The 16858-nt window shown below is 38.3% G+C and overlaps 1 protein-coding gene across 1 annotated transcript in view; it reads left to right on the forward strand.

Moving 5' to 3' along the window:
- The first annotated feature begins 3102 nt into the window (after positions 1–3102).
- Positions 3103–16858, forward strand: part of LOC105032168 (serine/arginine-rich SC35-like splicing factor SCL28) — a 35401-nt gene continuing 21645 nt past the window's right edge. Inside the window, exons 1-2 of the mRNA XM_010906535.4 lie at positions 3103–3365; positions 8290–8367. Coding sequence (XP_010904837.1) covers positions 3187–3365; positions 8290–8367 — 257 coding nt within the window. The 5' untranslated portion in view covers positions 3103–3186. The remainder of the gene's footprint in view (positions 3366–8289; positions 8368–16858) is intronic.

A 16858-nucleotide genomic window follows, 5' to 3' on the forward strand; every position in this document is an offset into this window, starting at 1 on the left:
CGACACCACCGCTCTCAACGCATTAAGTCTTGATTGTCCGAGTATGGCATTGTAAGCCAAAAGAACTCGGACAACTGTGAACATCAAGAGGACGGTGCTGGATCGTGGATCTATTTTCGTAGTTAGTGGGAGAGTAATTTCTCCTTCCACATTGACTGTATCTCAAGTAAAATCGAATAAGGATGTAGAGACTCTTCTGAGTGGGTCAGTCGGTAGTTGCATTCGGAAGAAAGTCTAATAAAACAAAATATCAGTTGAACTCTCATTATCAACTAAAATTCTCTTTACATCATAATTTGCTATCGTCGTTGAGATAACGATAGCATCACCATGGAGAGCCTGTATTCTTCAAATATTTTCATCTGAAAAAGAGATTATATTATCATCAAGTCGTTATTTTTTTGCAGACTCTTCTTTGGAAATTGCCCCCCAGTCTCTTGGTTGCCTGAAAATCATATTGATTGCCCCCATCGTTGGTCAATTGTTGATCACTTCCTAAGGTTATGGCTAAGGTTGTCGGTCAACAAAAAATTGAATCGGACTGTCTCATCAAAACCTCTCGAGGTAGCCTCATCGGACAGAGCTTCAATCTCGTCCCTGAGTTAAATGCACTATTCGATGTCATAACCAAGATCACGATGGAACTGATAGTACTTCTTTTTATCACAGCTCCTTGATGGTGCCTTCATCGATGGGGGGTGACGGAGATACTCCTCTCCCTCAATTTTCATCAGAATCTACGTACGGATAGCAGAAAGAGGAGTGTAGGAGTCATACCTACTACTATAATTATTTAGCTTTGGACTTCGTTGGTGGGGTGAAGCTCCCTTGTTCGTTGTTGGCCGACTTGATTCGACCGAACTCTATTTTTTTTTTTTGTTTCTTTTTCTAACCTTTTCCTTCTGTTTGACGTTGGTCAGTAGTACATTCATCTGCGTAAATATACTTATATGTGTGCTCTAAAAGTTCTGCATAAGTTTGAGGGAGAGTCTTATTCAGAGTGTAAGTGAACCTAGATTCCCTCAGACCTCTCTTTATGATCAAGATGGCCATATTTTCGTTGAGGTCCTGGACCTCAAGTGTGGTAGTGTTGAAATGCACCATGAGATCTCTCAGTGTCTCTCCTTCATCCTGCTTGATGGAGAAGAGACTGTCGAATATTCGCGGCATCTTTTAGCTGGTGCTGAAGTAGGCCACGAATGATTGTTCTAGCTGCTGAAAAGAATAGATGCTTTTCAACTGGAGCTCAGAGTACCAAGCTCGAACAGCTTTCTAAAAGTCAGAAAATCAATGCATAAGAGGGCATCGATTGCCCCTCAGATCATCATGAGAGCCTTGTAGCTCTCCAGATAGTCATTCGGATTAATGGAGCCAATATGGCTCCATCTGCGGCATCTTGAATCTTAACAGAATCGGCTCATTTAAGATGTGTTAGGAGAAAGGCAGAGTGGTGTGGATGCTAAGGTCATTGGAGGATCCTCGACCATCCACTTGAAGTTAGATGAGTTGGCGGTCAATTTCTTTAAATTTGCACTCATAGTCGTCGAGCCACCATTACTGTGAGATCCAAGGGTAGAGTCCCCTGAAGAACTCAAGGATTGGAAAGTCAAGGGCACGTGCAGCCTCTTTCCCTTCTTGATGCTATGTCGATGTGAAGGAGAAGGAGACCGTCGTGAATGGCAGACGACTTGATGAGAGTATCGGGAAGGTGCTGGCTCGACATGGTGAGAGTGTCGAGACGGTCGTCATTCCGACGTGGAGAAAGAGATTATCGTGGAGTACGGCGACTATGCCTGGATGGCACTGTACGCATCGCTAGCTCCTCCACCACCGATTGCTGCTGTGTTTGCTACTGTTGGAGGCTGTGCACTGCCTCCATCAGCACTTTCATTTGCTATATTAAAACAGTGAGTTGGACGTCCGTAGTAATAATATGATGCGAAGAACTGGGCTCTGCCATTGGAGGTGGAGAAGAGAGATCTTCTCGATGGGAAGATTGCCTGACGAAGCTGGTAGAATTCTGAGCTCTTATTTTTGCCATTATTGAATTCGTTTTTCTCCTCCCTACCTGACGCGCCAATCTATTGTGGCCAATCCTTTGGAGTGCCTAATGCCGGTGAAGAGCACCAGCAAAAGAAGTCCACACTGACCGAAGTTGTGTCCGGCGAAGATCCTCCAATGTTTAATTCAATAGAGAGTGGTTGAACAAAAAGTAGAATATCAAAATTGGTAGAGTGTCAGCTCAGAAGTATCTTACCAATGCTGTTCATTTACTTTCTTTTTATAGACGAGTTATTAATAACCGTTTGTAATGATTAGGCATGTGGATCCTACTTATTTCGGTACTATATGATTGTGGGATGAACAGTTAATGCCCACTGATGATCATGATATGTGGCCGTTATGTGCTTTCTACTCTAGTAGTTTTTGATTTACCAACTTTATGTCGGTAGTCTGAGTGCACCGACTGTATGTCGGCAATTATAGAAATCCGAATAACTATCGATCCGTGACTCTGATATACCAATTGGCCATCAGTTACGGAGTCGGTCGAGTCATCATGATAGACTTGGTCCCTCCAAGGGACTGATTGAGAATTGCCAACTGTCGTCAGCTTACCGATTAATAGTCAGCTATTTGTTCTCTAGTATTGTTATATAAAATCGAATTATGCACTTGATTGATGTTTCATCACCTGTTGCCAATTTATAGTTGAGATGATCGACTATAAGTCGGGAGGCTGATATTAAGTCAGCGGGAGCAAATCTGATTGCCAACATGACCCAATGTAGACTCAAATATTTTGATTTAGGTCTAGGTTACACGGAACCTCAACCCGTGAGGAACGACTTTGCGGGTCCAACATAATTTTGATGAACTTACATAAAAAAAACACAAATTTCATGAACCTGACACGATCCAATCCAATTATGTGGTGGGTTGGGCCCTGCTCTAATGTCAAGACCCAAAAAACAAAACGTGGTCAGGTCGGGGTCAACCATGCTCCGGCCCTGCGAGATCCCCCGGGTCACTTTCGCCCGTTTCCCTCGCGTTTTTTTTTGGTAAGCAGTTTCCCTCGCGTTCACGGCGATATACTTGAAGCCTCTTTGGGGCCCTTCTCCCGTCACCCCTTCGAAAGCGGTCCTAATCTTCTTCCCCCCTTCGCCTAGGGTTTCTTTCTATCTCATGGGGAGGTACAGGAGCCGAAGCCGGAGCTATAGCCCACGGCGGGCGAGCCGGAGCCCTCCCCGCCGCAAGCGCTACGACGACCCCCGCGACCGGTACCGCGGCGGCCGGGGCTACAGGGACCGCCGCCCCTCCGCGCCCTCCGGCCTCCTCATCCGCAACATCGCCCTTGACGCAAGGTTTTTTCGTCCTTTCTGTCCGTCCTTCATCTAGGGTTAGAGTTTTTTCCTCCGTACTTCATATGCTTTTCGCCTGCCACCTCCCCCCAGCGCTAGGGTCTTATCAAAGTTCTCTTCTTTTACTACCATAAATCGTGATTTTTTTAATTGATTTGATAAATAATTTTTTTCTCAATTATTGGTTGATTCTTCAGATCAATTTCATCATATGTTGGTATTAGGATGAGTGTCTTAATAATTGCTGGTTTATGCTTTGTTTCAGTGCCTAGAGCCTGTGTCTGGCTTTTGTTTATTTTGGCTTTATTTTTATTTTTATTTTTTGGTGGGTTGGTGTTTGGGGGGGTGGGAGGGGGAGCAAAAAGTGCGTAAAAGAACGTGTTTCGGTTGTCCAATAGAATACGGTCCGTACCTAGAGTTTGAAAGTTACGACGTTGGAGACTGGAGAGAAAACTGAGGGGTAGAATCACAAAACCATATATTATTAACGCATAAATTAGCCTCAAGAAGATGAAAGCTACAGCTCAACTATGTTTTTTCCCTGAGTTTTTTCTTTGATAAATTAGGTTATTGCCATGGAAAGTCTAAATTTTGCAATATCATGATCTGCTTTTGTTTTAGAAAATTTGGCAACTCCTATTAGGATCATATTTGATTTTGCTTTCAAGATAACTGTTTTTCTAATTAACTGCATCTTTGGTAATTAATTTAGACAGGTGCAAGCATGTAAATAGTTGTCAGGAAGAATTTTATAGGTTGCTCCTTACTGCTAATTGTGTGTGCCCGTGCATTTTCATATTGAGCGATGAGAATTTTCATAAAAATCTTTTTTTAAGCAAATAGTGTATTATGAATATTAATCTGCAGGAGCTCTCATTAATTTTCTTGATATCTTGTTGTCAATGTTGGTTATTATCATAGGAAACAGCTGTAACTTTTTAAAACAAAATACATTCATAGTAACTGTAGAAATTCTTCGCTATTAGTCCAATGAACTTGTAGTTTTTTTTTACAAAATTTTAATTATGTGGGCCATGTAAAGGTGGAACTCTAAGAAGGTCTCCAAAATGGTCCTGTTTCCAAACCGGATTTTTAGTCTGGGTACCGCCCAAAGTTTTATGCTACAATAGATGCAGGCTGCAGGTAGGTGATAGGTAATTGGGTTAGCATGTGCTTCTTTTGATCATGCCGTTAGTACCAAATAAATAGCTGTCCTAATCATATTGAATAAGCCTGTTTAGGTTATGATTATGTACATTGTATCTCCTTTCTTATACTACTAGATTCCTTTTATAGGAGCATAGTATCATGCTCTTTATTCAGGTATATGCCATTGATATGAAATCTGAAGCATGATGTCTATTCTCTCACAAAAATTTTGATTTTGTGGTTGGCATTGGTTCAGCCATTTTGCAATTTAAAGTTTTGCCCTTATCATCATGCAAAGTCACACCTAAACAGGGATTAGATGTGTGCCACTAATATAATGATAGGGACCTGAGGCTTAGAATTAGGAAGTGATTAGGAAAGTCATACACAATTATGGAGAACAATTTATAAGATTTTCTAAGAAGGATGTTTAGGTTATCTTGAAATGTATTGTAACATAGCTCTTGAATATGCATTCAGATAAAAAGATTTTTTTGATGACTTGCAATGGGGAGATACTTGACACATTTTGCACTCAGTGAGTAGTATGTTAGATTTTTAAGGTGTTTTAATTTTAGATGCTGTTCTTAGTTTTTCATAATAGTATGAGCTTTCTTTATGTAGAGTTAGGTATTCATTGGTTTTTTTGAATTGGTTTGTATAATGCCAATTTTAGCAATTTGTAACTTGCCAGAAATAGGATCCTCATTTATCAACTATCCAAGAGTTTATTGTGGTGTCATTCTGCCTATGCTGTTCCTTCATGTGCACTGAGCTTGCCTTCATCTGTCTCTTTGGTAAAAGAAATTCTATGTAATGTACTTGGGTTGATTTTATGTACTTAGCGATGGTAAATAGTTTGTACGGACCAATTTTTGATCAAAGTGAATTTCATTATGATGATGATAATAATAGTATATGATGTAGACTTTAATGTTGCCCATGAAAGGATGATGGTTTTAAATCAGATGAGTGAAAGTAATTGAGATTAGCATCATCGAGTTTGCCCTTAATATTTCTTGCATTACATATCTAAATTTCTCTGGTTTCAGGGAAGGTTTCAGTATGTACTGTGATGTTGTCTAGTTTTGGGCTGGTTTATGTGATCATGAGGACAACTGATAAGAAGGATAACTTCAGTTGGAAAAAATGAGAACTTCTTTGTTTTTTTTTTTTAAGATAAATATTTCAATTATTTAGATGAAGTTGTTGAGCTTTCTTTTCTTAATTTGTGCTATTATAGTGGTTACTATGGGCAGGGAAAAGTCTGGATGCGGGAGCCATGTGTAATTTTTGGAAAAGTTATGCCCTTTTATGGCTTAATCCCAAATAAGTGGTCTTGTTCTTCCTGAAAAGAACAAAGTGAGCTATTTTTCAATACTCCTAAAGGATGAAAGCTTTCTTGGTCAACTAGTGATTGTCTTATTTAATGGGTACAATTTTTAATTAGAAGCATAATTTACAAGGAATTAAGATACTACCTAGCATCTTCTCTTTTGTTGTCAATTTATATTGTCATGTTGTATTGGCGCCTTCTCAAGATCAGGTTTCATTTATTTCAGGGAAACTGGAAGTCTCATTATTAGCAAAAGTGAATCTTATTGTCATGGAGGATGAAATTCTGGAGCTTCATTTTTTATTTATTTGATTTTTTTAAATAGAAAGAGAATATGGGTGCATTGATGTTGCTTAAAAGAAGTCATCTTGTGACTTTTAAAGTGAAAAATGTCCTTTTTATGAAAATATAATTGTTTAGTAATATTGTCATTTGAGAAGTGCTTATCGAATAAACACAAGTAAAAATTGTCATTTAGAAGAAGCTAGAAAAGTAGCTTCTGGCTTCTGCTCTTGTGGGCTAACTAACTCTTTGTATATTGAATGGAGTATTGTTATCAATCACCCTTCAGATTGCCACTCAGGTCACAGGGCTAACGTGGTGTGACAGTTGGTAATTGGTATGGTACATAGGCGGGTTAGTGTTGTTATTTCAGGCCCCGCTTACTGCTCTGCCATTCACCAATTTCCACATTGGACTAGTGCCGTGATCTGGCAAATGATATTTCATATTTTTCTTTTAACTAATCCGTGCAGATGCATTTTTCATATTTTCCTTTGATCATTGAAAGCATTTTTTGGTCGAATAATATATGAAGTCTGCCTATATGTAATACAAATTAAGCTCGAACCCAAATTAATCTGAAGATAACCCAAGTTTGACAAGTTGTTCTGCAATTTGTGATTATGAGACATCAAATCCATGAAGTTCTTTATATTTTAATAACTTATAATAAAGTGCTTCCTGAGAATGGCTTTTTAAAAGAGGCATTGCTGAACATGCTCTTTAACTTAAATCAGTTATCCTTAAAAAGGGAAAACTTTGGATTTCATTGCATCATACATTATTAAGTAGTAAAAACTCTCATGTGGAATTTTGGGTTCACTTTAATTTGTTTTGCTTTCAATGTTATAAGTTCTCACCATTATTGCTTCCGACCGTGTTAATGGAGACTTTTGTTTCCTTTTTGCATTGTTGAAAAATTATTCTTGTCTTCATTGTACTCGTAAGGCCCGTTCTTTGGGGGATAAAAAACTTACCTGGAAATCTGTATTTATAATGATATATAAGTTTTGTTATATATAATACAATATAATATAACAACACTATAATGTATATTATAATATATAATATATTATATGTATAATATTATGTAATACATATTCTAATATATAAAAATTATATATAGTATATATTATATATAATATATATCATGCATAGAAATTAGAATATTATATTATGTATATTATATTTTACATTATATGTAATATACATATTACATCATTTTATTATATAATAATATAATGTAATGTTAGGGTTAGGGGTATTTTAAGAACAAAATAAAAAGGTTATTTTACTGGCTGATGGGAAAAAAATTTACCCACCTAGGTGGGTGACTATTTCTGCCCATTTCAGGGGTAAATGCTGGCCATAGGAAAATAACTTGGCCATGTAGAGAAGCATGAGAACATGGATAAATTGGTAAATGGAAAAGTTGACCAACTTTCCAATGATATTTACCCATCAAAAAATGGGCCCTTAGCTTTTTCAATATACTGGTGGAGGGGGGAAAAAAAGCTATGATGAATTTTTATTACCGAGAGAAAGCAAAGTTAGTTTTATTACATTAAAGAATTAGTATAGGACCCTTCAACCTCCATAAATTCTGATACAACCTAGATCCCTTTACCCTCAGCTCAATTAAGGACATTATCCTTGTAATTGCTATTTCTCAAGTCATTTGAATTTTGACTACACTTGTAAACAAATTTCTATATGTAGAAAAATTGACAAAACCGTAGTCTATTTGTGATTCACTGTAATTGAGTGTGATGATATACTAATGAGAAAGTATATTAGGAATTTAGTTTGGTTTAGCTTTATTGACTGTCACTTCACCATTCTAGTTAAGCATTTTTGATACAAGATACTAAGGTATCAATTAAAAGAAATGTCAGTTACGGAGAACATGTCTTGCCGCAACATCCTGCATGTACTATTTTAGATGGTATTATGCTTTTATTCAGCTATTTAACTTTTTAAATCTTCTTGTTGGAGTCAATATCAATTTAAAGCTTACTAATTTTACAATGAAAAATATGATTTGAGAGAAGTGAATATTCTGTTCTCTGTTAGTTTCTGTTATTTTTGTTACTGCTTGTGTCTCACATCCAGCTTATCTTTAAAAGATTAATGTAATTTTCCTTTAATTTCTGTATGTAGGCCTGAGGATCTACGCATTCCATTTGAACGGTTTGGTCCTGTGAAGGATGTATACCTTCCAAAGAATTATTACACTGGGTATAATTTGTTTTTGTCTGTGTTGACAATCTTTTCTTCTGCTACTTGGCTGAAAGTTTGATCTGGTGATTATTTTGATTTTGTTCACTTATTTGTCCAGTTCATTCATTGCTTACTATAGAAATATTTGAGGGTCTGTTTGGTATCCTTGTTGGCTTTCTGATTTTGTTTCGCAGCTATTAAGTGTGATATAGATGGGGATTGATGTCAGAGATGACATTTGCATGGAACTTCTGCCAGTCCCTTGCTTTTATTTTCACTTGTTTTGTGAATGTAATGAATCTTTGCTGCCAAATTCTCTTAAGGCTTTACAAACAATTTTAAAAGAAGGGTTTCATCTTACATATTTATTCAGTTTAGTTCAATTATCTTGTTGGATTTTTTTGAAAACATAAACAGAAGATAAAAGCAGTAGCAAATGGGCCCTGAGTATTTTAGTAGTAATTTATCCCTTACTGGCTCTGCTGCATCGTAAATCACATTATCTATGTTCTGTCAATGGCCAATTCCATATGCTTGGTATCATATGTTGTTCATGGCAACTGTTACATATGGCTTTTGGCTAGCATATCTTTTGGGTTTTACATTCTATTCAAAAAGACTCCAAGGCTATCTATGTTGTAGTTTTTCTGGCCTGCATTGTGATGCTGTTTTTTAGGTGTCATGGTGGTTCTCTTAGGAAATTCTGTCACGATTTTAATTAAACTAGCCATCTTGACATATGATGCACATTTAAAAAGAGCTAATAAAAACCGGATTTGATTAGAGGCCGTTAAATTAAATTAAATATAAATAGATACAAGATAAAAAGTCTAAAATATAAGATTAATAAATAAAAATTAGGGCACATGAAATGCACATATCCAAAAAAGAATAAACAGAATAAGGATAATTCCTTGAATTATTGCAAACAAGCGTAAATAGAAATAGATAAACTGATGCACAAGAGGGGGGTAGGATGGGGGAGGAGAGATATTGGGGAAGGCAATGCAATTTTTTCCCCCAGCGTAAATTTGGTAGAGGAAGAAGAGATAAAGGCCAGGTGAGTTTTTTTTTTTTTTGAAAGAATTCAATTAAGTCTCTATCTGATAAGCACTGTTGAATGAAGATAAAGAATTTAAAACAAATTTTAGTTTCGAAGTTTACATGTAAAAAAAAAATATTAGGGAACCTAAGTTGTATTTTCTCTTAATGATTTCTATGGTATTTTGGTTGCAAAATTTGATATACAGATCTATCAGATGTATGCAAAGATTTGAAAGTCCTGTTTTTACATCAGTGTGGATATTTGGTTTTGAGTTATTGGGATCTGATATATATATATACATATTAAAACGGAAGCCTCTGCATTGGTGGGCCTTCGTTTGCCACATGGCCCTAATGCAGAGGCCTTCGCCTGGCATGTCGTAATGCTCGTAGAAGTGCATGGAAAGAAATATGATGGACTCTAGGTCGGAGGGAGTTGGAGGAAGAGTGCCATGATGAAGGTGTTGAAGTGGGCAGCGGGGATGGTGGAGAGGTTCTCCTCACCAAGGGCTAGGCCGGTGGCGGTGGGGTCCAGGAAGGGGATGACGTGGAGGGAGAGGGGGAGGCCATTGCTGGTGGAGGAGTCGACAAGAGCAGGGGCAGGGGCAGGGATGGGGCTAGTGGCAGAGGAGGCGCGGAAGGGTTTTGCGGGAGTAGGGGATGCGGACGACGGGGTGGCGGCTTACTTGAGCTCGAGAGGAGGGCTTACGGTGGCTGTAGAAAAAATAGTACTTCTGGGGCCGGCAGCGGGGCAGGGGTTATGGGTAAGACCAAGCTCGGGAGGATGGTGTTAGTGATGGTGGGACGAAGCCGTCTGGGTCTTGGATGAGAAAGATCATCTTTGGAGCCGGTCTCATGTTCAACTTTCATCAGAAGGTGAGTGATTGGGGACGAAAGGAGAAGGGGAAGGGGAGAGAGGGAGAGGAGATGGGAATAGAGGAAGAGAGTGAGGCATTGTAGAGAAGAGGAGAGGAGTTCGCCGCTATGAGAGTGTGGGGAAGAAGGTCGGGGAGAGGGGAGGGGGGAGGTGGGTTTAAGTTAGGAAGGGATGTAAGATTCGGAAGGGGAGGGATAAAGCAAGGATAAGAAGAGATGCTTTTGTTCTGATGGCAGATGCTTCGCTGACTCATCCTCTCTCAAGTCTAATGGAAGTTTTTGGCTCTTCCTTTTAAAAAGTTTGAATCCAGCATTAATAATATTTTGAAACACAAATATCTCAAAAACTCTAGGCTGAGTGGGCACTGGGGAAAGGCATGGGAAGTGGGAACTAATAAATATGTTATGTTGAAAGCTTTTGGAGTTAGGTAGTATTGAGTTTTGGGAAGATGCGCCATGCATAAATAATATATAAAAGCAGAGACTATACGCAAAAAAAATCGAAAAACAATTTAAACGTGTTATATAAAAAAAATTAAAATAGGTGGGATGTTTATTTTGGGGCTCAATGTCCTGTTTCGTGATGATAGTGTCGGATGTATGTCCTAGAAGCGTATATGACTGACATATTGTAATAACTTTAGAACACAATTTTGTACTTAAAACATTGTTTTGATCAATAAAAAGATAAGTTTTATTTTCATTCAAGTGTGATGTGTCCTTGAGTCATCCATGGAATTAATATTTACGATACATATTCTCAAAGCATTGAGAATTAGAGATATGTATAATTAATTTCTAAATTGCTCCCGGTCATAGTATCAATAAGAGGACGGTGATTGATTCAGATAGATTGACGCACAGATCGTTTCTTTTGGGGTAGATGAGTCTCTGATCTACAGTGTAGAGACACTGAGCGACAAGTGTGGGTAGTTGTTAGAGAACAACTAGTACTAAGCATGACTATACGAGAAGTCACATGGATTTTTTACTCAATCGTCAGTGATTGTCTCGATGCTGTAGTTGTGTGAATGGTCTTTTGACCTGCGATGACACCGTTGCTCACAGTGAGGCTACTACAGTTGGTCCACTGTAGGAGTAGGGTGCGTATCTAGATGGAATCTATCGATTTTGATAGAAAGGAGTAGTCTTATAGAATTTGAGAGGCTAAGTTCGTGAGTTTGTGGCCACAACAGTGTGATTGATGAAAAATTTTTTTCATAAGAATCATAATTGGACTTGAGCTAATCGAATCTATCATATGACTAATGATTATGTTTGACAATTTATTCATGATCTGCCATCTAGTCGGGACTCACGATAGAGGGATTGAATCACACGAAAACTACACCTTGAGGTTTTTTTTCGGTTTTGTTGGGTTGCCATTACATATTGCTAGGTGTCACTGGCGGATTGTGAGAACTCACTAGAATTGTTAAGGATCGACAATCCTTGTTGAGTTAGAGTGAAATTGTTTCAATGATACTATGATAGAGATTATGGTATATCTTACTACCAGACAGAATTGAATTTATGGGGTCACAACAAATGAATTTGACTTGGATTAAACAATTGGGCTTATGAAGTCTCAATTGGATTAGGATTTAGGAGAAATCCTATTGGATTCAGGAGAAATCCTATTGGATTCAAGAGAATCTTGATAGTACATGGTTAAACCCAATTCTTCTTTAGACTTGAATTGCTTATTTGATAAGAATTAATTCAAGTTAATTTCCTGCATTTAACCTATTTGAATTAGATTCAAAGGGCTTCAAATGTTGGCTGCCCAAATAGGTTTGGATCAAGCTAAGAAGGGGCCTAATCCCCTAACAAACTAACTAATTCCTTGATCAAGAAGGGGCGCCACTTGATTGGATCAAGATGGGGCGCCCCATATGGTGGTTAACATGTAAGAAAGAAACCAAGGGACTGCCTCCTCTTTTCCGTGTGTTTTTGTGCATGAGAAATCCTAAGAGGGCGCCAATAGTTGGCGGCCCCCTTATTCCCTACTTTGGCATGGATTAGTTGGGTGGTTGGCTGAATTAAAACACTAATCCTTATATGATTAGGAATACTTTTTTGAACCAAATTAAATTTTGGTTGGAACCCAAACAACTCATCTTTTTAAGAGACGCCACCCTTAGTGTTTTTAACGCAGATTTCAGATCACAAAATCAGCGCCTCCCTTGTCTCACGCCATCTTCTTACACGCCCCTCTTTCTTCCTCTCATGTTTAAAAGAGTTTGGAAGTTCCACCATCCAACCGTCCAAGTTAGTTGGGCGTCCCCTCTTCTCCAATCTGGTTCGTAGTTCTTGATTTCTCCAAGATCAAGAAAGAAAGATCAAGATCAAGAAGAAGAAAAGAGAAGATCAAAGGAAAGGATCAAAGGTTGATCAACAGGACGGATTTAGATACGTAGGGAAGATCCTACTTGGGAAGAAGGGTCTTTACAAAGAGGATCAATCCAGGCTGATCCTGAGTGGAAACCCGTAGAGGCCGGGCACTTGCACGGTCAAGGGAGAACCTATCTTCTTTTAGATCCAGATTCAAAGAAAGGATTAGCGATATAGGTATATGATTTGATCACATATTCAATTTCAACATACAATCAGCATATGTAAATTTTAGCATATGAAGTAGATCCTTGTATGTTTATTCTTGTGCATGCATGATTTAGATTAAAAAAAAATTTAATCTTCTATTCTGCTGCGGTGTTTGAAAAAAAAAATTGAAACACACATGCATCTGCATCACCATTGAAAATCCAATAAATATAACTTAGCTTTTCTGACATCACATTTTGTCAGACTTCGATGGATTTATTCCACATTCTGCATCAAGTCACATTTGTGAGCTGTTTAACATTGCTTTCCTTTCAGCCATAGGAAAATTACATCGCACCTGGCTTGTGCTAGGTGATAACAAAAGGTTTGCAGTCGGATTTAGAGTCTAATTGGCTTTCTATTCTCTGAAAAATATTTAATAAAAACCTCTCGAGTTGGTTATGCATGAAACAGTAAAAAAATGGGCAACCGGTTGCCAATACTTCCAATGTGTCAGAGATGTGGGGCCATGTCTTAAATACTATTCCATCTCTTGAATAAGCGCATGCTCCCTCTCTCTAGCTATTCCCTCCATTTTTGTTTTGGCTATGCCTAGGTACATATAAAAAATTTAGGTTAAGACCTTTTTCCCACATAGATGATGTTTTTTTTTCTTTTTGCTTCTTTTTCTTTTCATTTCATTATCTTGTTTAGAGATCTATGGGAAAGGAGAGCACTTGAGAGAGATTAGAGGGGTTTCTTAGGTTCCGATTGGGTTTTTTCTCTGATATATGGGATTCTGTGCGAGTTGTGGTGGTGTGGGTTGGTTCCTTGAGGTTTTGAGATCTTAATCTTGGTAGAAGCATGATATTTTGCAGGGTTGGGGGAGGGTGAAGGGTAGGAGGAGGAAGGAGAAGAAATGTGAAGAAGAAAATGATGGACATTGTAGAGAGAGAGAGAGAGAGAGAGGAGAGGGCGGGTTCTCTTTTTCTTCACTACCAGAGGAAGCGAGAGGAGGGAGAAGAGTAGGGTTTTAGGGGAAGAAGGTGGAGTGCTTTATTTGAGGATGACATCAAGTTTAATACTTTGGAGAATTGTGTTCAACTTAGATAGCAAAAGGCTCTACTGTTTCCACCCCAGATGGGTGGAAAGCGGATAATTTTATTTTCTGATGTGGTGTGAGAAGCACATTTTGGATACCTTTTGAGCTGCTTGATCTTTAAAAAAAAGAATATATATAGAAGGAATTGTCATCTAATATTTAAATACTTTAATGAGGTACTTTGCTGAAGTTTGATGGATAATAGACTCAATTAAATTATCTTAGCTGGCATATATTGATGGTTTGCTGAAAAGATAGGAGAAAGAAATGTGTCTTGCGATTATCACTAGAGAAGGCTTCAGTTGGATTCATGCATTGAAGAAGTTTTTGCTGACCTTGAAATGGAATTGAAGAGCAACTTAGAAAACCTAGGGGCATACTTGCAGTGGTTAGAGAAGAACCATTCCAGTACCCAAAGAACTAGACTGGACTAACTTTTTTAGTGCGAGCCTAGTTCCCTTCTTAAATTGATTTAGCCTGAATAGCTAAAACGAGTTAGCTCGAGCTAAAACGATTAATCAAGTAGCCCGAACATAAATACATAATTAACGGACCTTTACGAGATCTAGTGTTCTGGCTTTAGTCTTCCCGCATTGAAGAGCCCTAGCCCCTGCCCTTGGCTGTGGTCTATGTCCATCCGTCGGCCATTGTCGTCTTCCGTCTTCCCTCATCGCTCATTGCAAGCCCGACCTAGCCCGACATTCAAGCCCGAGCCTAAGATCTAATTAATTTTCATTCTTCGTTTCCTTCGGAGAGGGTGCGTCACCGAGTTCACTTCGTCGGATGGTGAAGCTTTAGAGGGGGATCAGCCAAGGGTGGCGGTTTTTCTTTAAGAGGCTCTGTTGGAAGAGGGATGGCTTTCAGAGCCTCCTTGAGATACCGTGGGTCTTCTTCATGAGTGGGGTGGAGAAAGGCATGGCATCGAGTGGGCCCGAGAGCGCCCACCGCTCGATCGGCCCAGAGAGGAAACCCTGATCGAGCGGCCTCGATGCGGACCCTCTGCCCCCTTTGGAGAGCTAGAGGGGGATGGTAGAGAAGGATCTAGAGCTTCGGAAGCCGGCGGGCTATGATCGGGTGGTGACGAAGGTGGGGGCATCATAGACTTAGAGGGGGGCGGAGTTGGCAGAGACGAAGGCGTCAGAGATGGTTTTGAAGGCAGTCTTGGCGGTGGCGGCAGCGGCAGCGGAGGACAAGGCGGAGGAGAAGCGTGAGTGGGTGGGCTGGCCCAAATGGATTTGGGTCGGGCTTGGGTCTGGATTTTTTCACATTTATCGGGCCTAAGCCTAGTCTGAAGCCTGAAAATAATTTTTGGGTTGGGCTCGGGTAGAGGTGGGGCCCCGCCCAACCCGGCCCGATTCAACCCTTAACTATTTCCACCCTAGAGGGTTGGAAAGCAGATAATTTTGTTTCTTGATGTGGTGTGAGAAGCATATTTTGGATATCTTTTGACCTGAACGATCTTTAAAAAAAGAATATATACAGAAGGAATTGTCATCTAATATTTAAATACTTTAATGAGGTATTTTGCTGAAGGTTGATGGATAGCAGACTCAATTAAATTATCTAAGCTGGCAGATATTGATGGTTTGCTGAAAAGATAGGAGAAAGAAATGTGTGACTTGGGGTTATCACCAGAGAAGGCTTCAGTTGGATTCATGCATTGAAGAAGTTCTTGCTGACCTTGAAATGGGATCGAAGAGCAACTTAGAAATTGTAGGGGCAGACTTGTAGTAGTTAGAGAAGAACCATTCCATTTACCCAGAGAACTAGACTGGACTAACTTTCTATGCTTACATCAAAATATGGTTGGTGATTTTGGCCATTCAAGCCTCTGCATGAGCATTTTTCTTCAAATACACGAGCATGAGCAATTTGTCATGAAGTAACCATATGCTCTTGGCACATGGTATATGGGAGCAGTAGAGGAGAGGACACACTTTCAAGGAAATGGAGAGGAATAGTAAACTCACCTCCATGTTACTATGGGAATTTGGAATATTTTACTCTACATACTCTGGGAAGTAGGAATTTGAAACTCTCGGTCCGAAATTTGAACGTGATATCTAATATATTTAATATATATATATATATATATGTGTGTGTATATATGTATATGTATATATATATATGTATATATTTATGTATATGTATATGTACATATATATATATATGTATATATATATATATATATATATGTATATATATATGTATATATATATATATAAATGGAGAAAAAATCTTAAATTTACTAAAAAAATAAAATAATTTATAAATAACTTATAATCTATATGATGCATAAAATATATTTTTTCATTATTTTTAATTATTTTTAAAAATATACAAAATAGATATTTATAAATCAATAAAATAAAATATTTTTTCGAGAAAAAATCACATCCTGTGCATGGCATGGGGTTATAAGCTAGTTTGAACATATAATTGCTTCATGCTTGAACTTTTCCCCTTAGAATTCAGTCAAACAAAATAAAGTACGGAGCATGAGATTGAACAACAAAACAGTCACTTCATCCAGGCAGTTAAAGGAAATATTTTCAGGAAAGCAAAAAAATGTAAAAATTGGTCACAGGAAAAGACTATATCATTGCTAACCGTATGATAGCTAACCTAGCAAATGTATATTTCCCAGAACAACAAATTGAGGCAAGTCCTCAAACTCTGTTAATGTCAAGAAAGTGTTGTCAGAAAAATATACCACATGAATATTGATTCTCTATCTTTTTGGGCTAACTATGTTAATTAAAAACTTTTACTGTTCTGTCAAATAATCTTTCACTCTTTGAAAAAGAAAAGCTGAATATCAAGTCTCTGTAGAATATAGCTTCTTGTATTCATATCCCTTGGGTGGGATAATCCCAAATTAGAATCAAATCCTAGATAAATAAACAAACTGAAGTTATGTTCATAATAGGGTTAATGAGTTAT

This window comes from Elaeis guineensis, chromosome 1, assembly GCF_000442705.2.
Source record: "Elaeis guineensis isolate ETL-2024a chromosome 1, EG11, whole genome shotgun sequence".
Taxonomy (NCBI): domain Eukaryota; kingdom Viridiplantae; phylum Streptophyta; class Magnoliopsida; order Arecales; family Arecaceae; genus Elaeis; species Elaeis guineensis.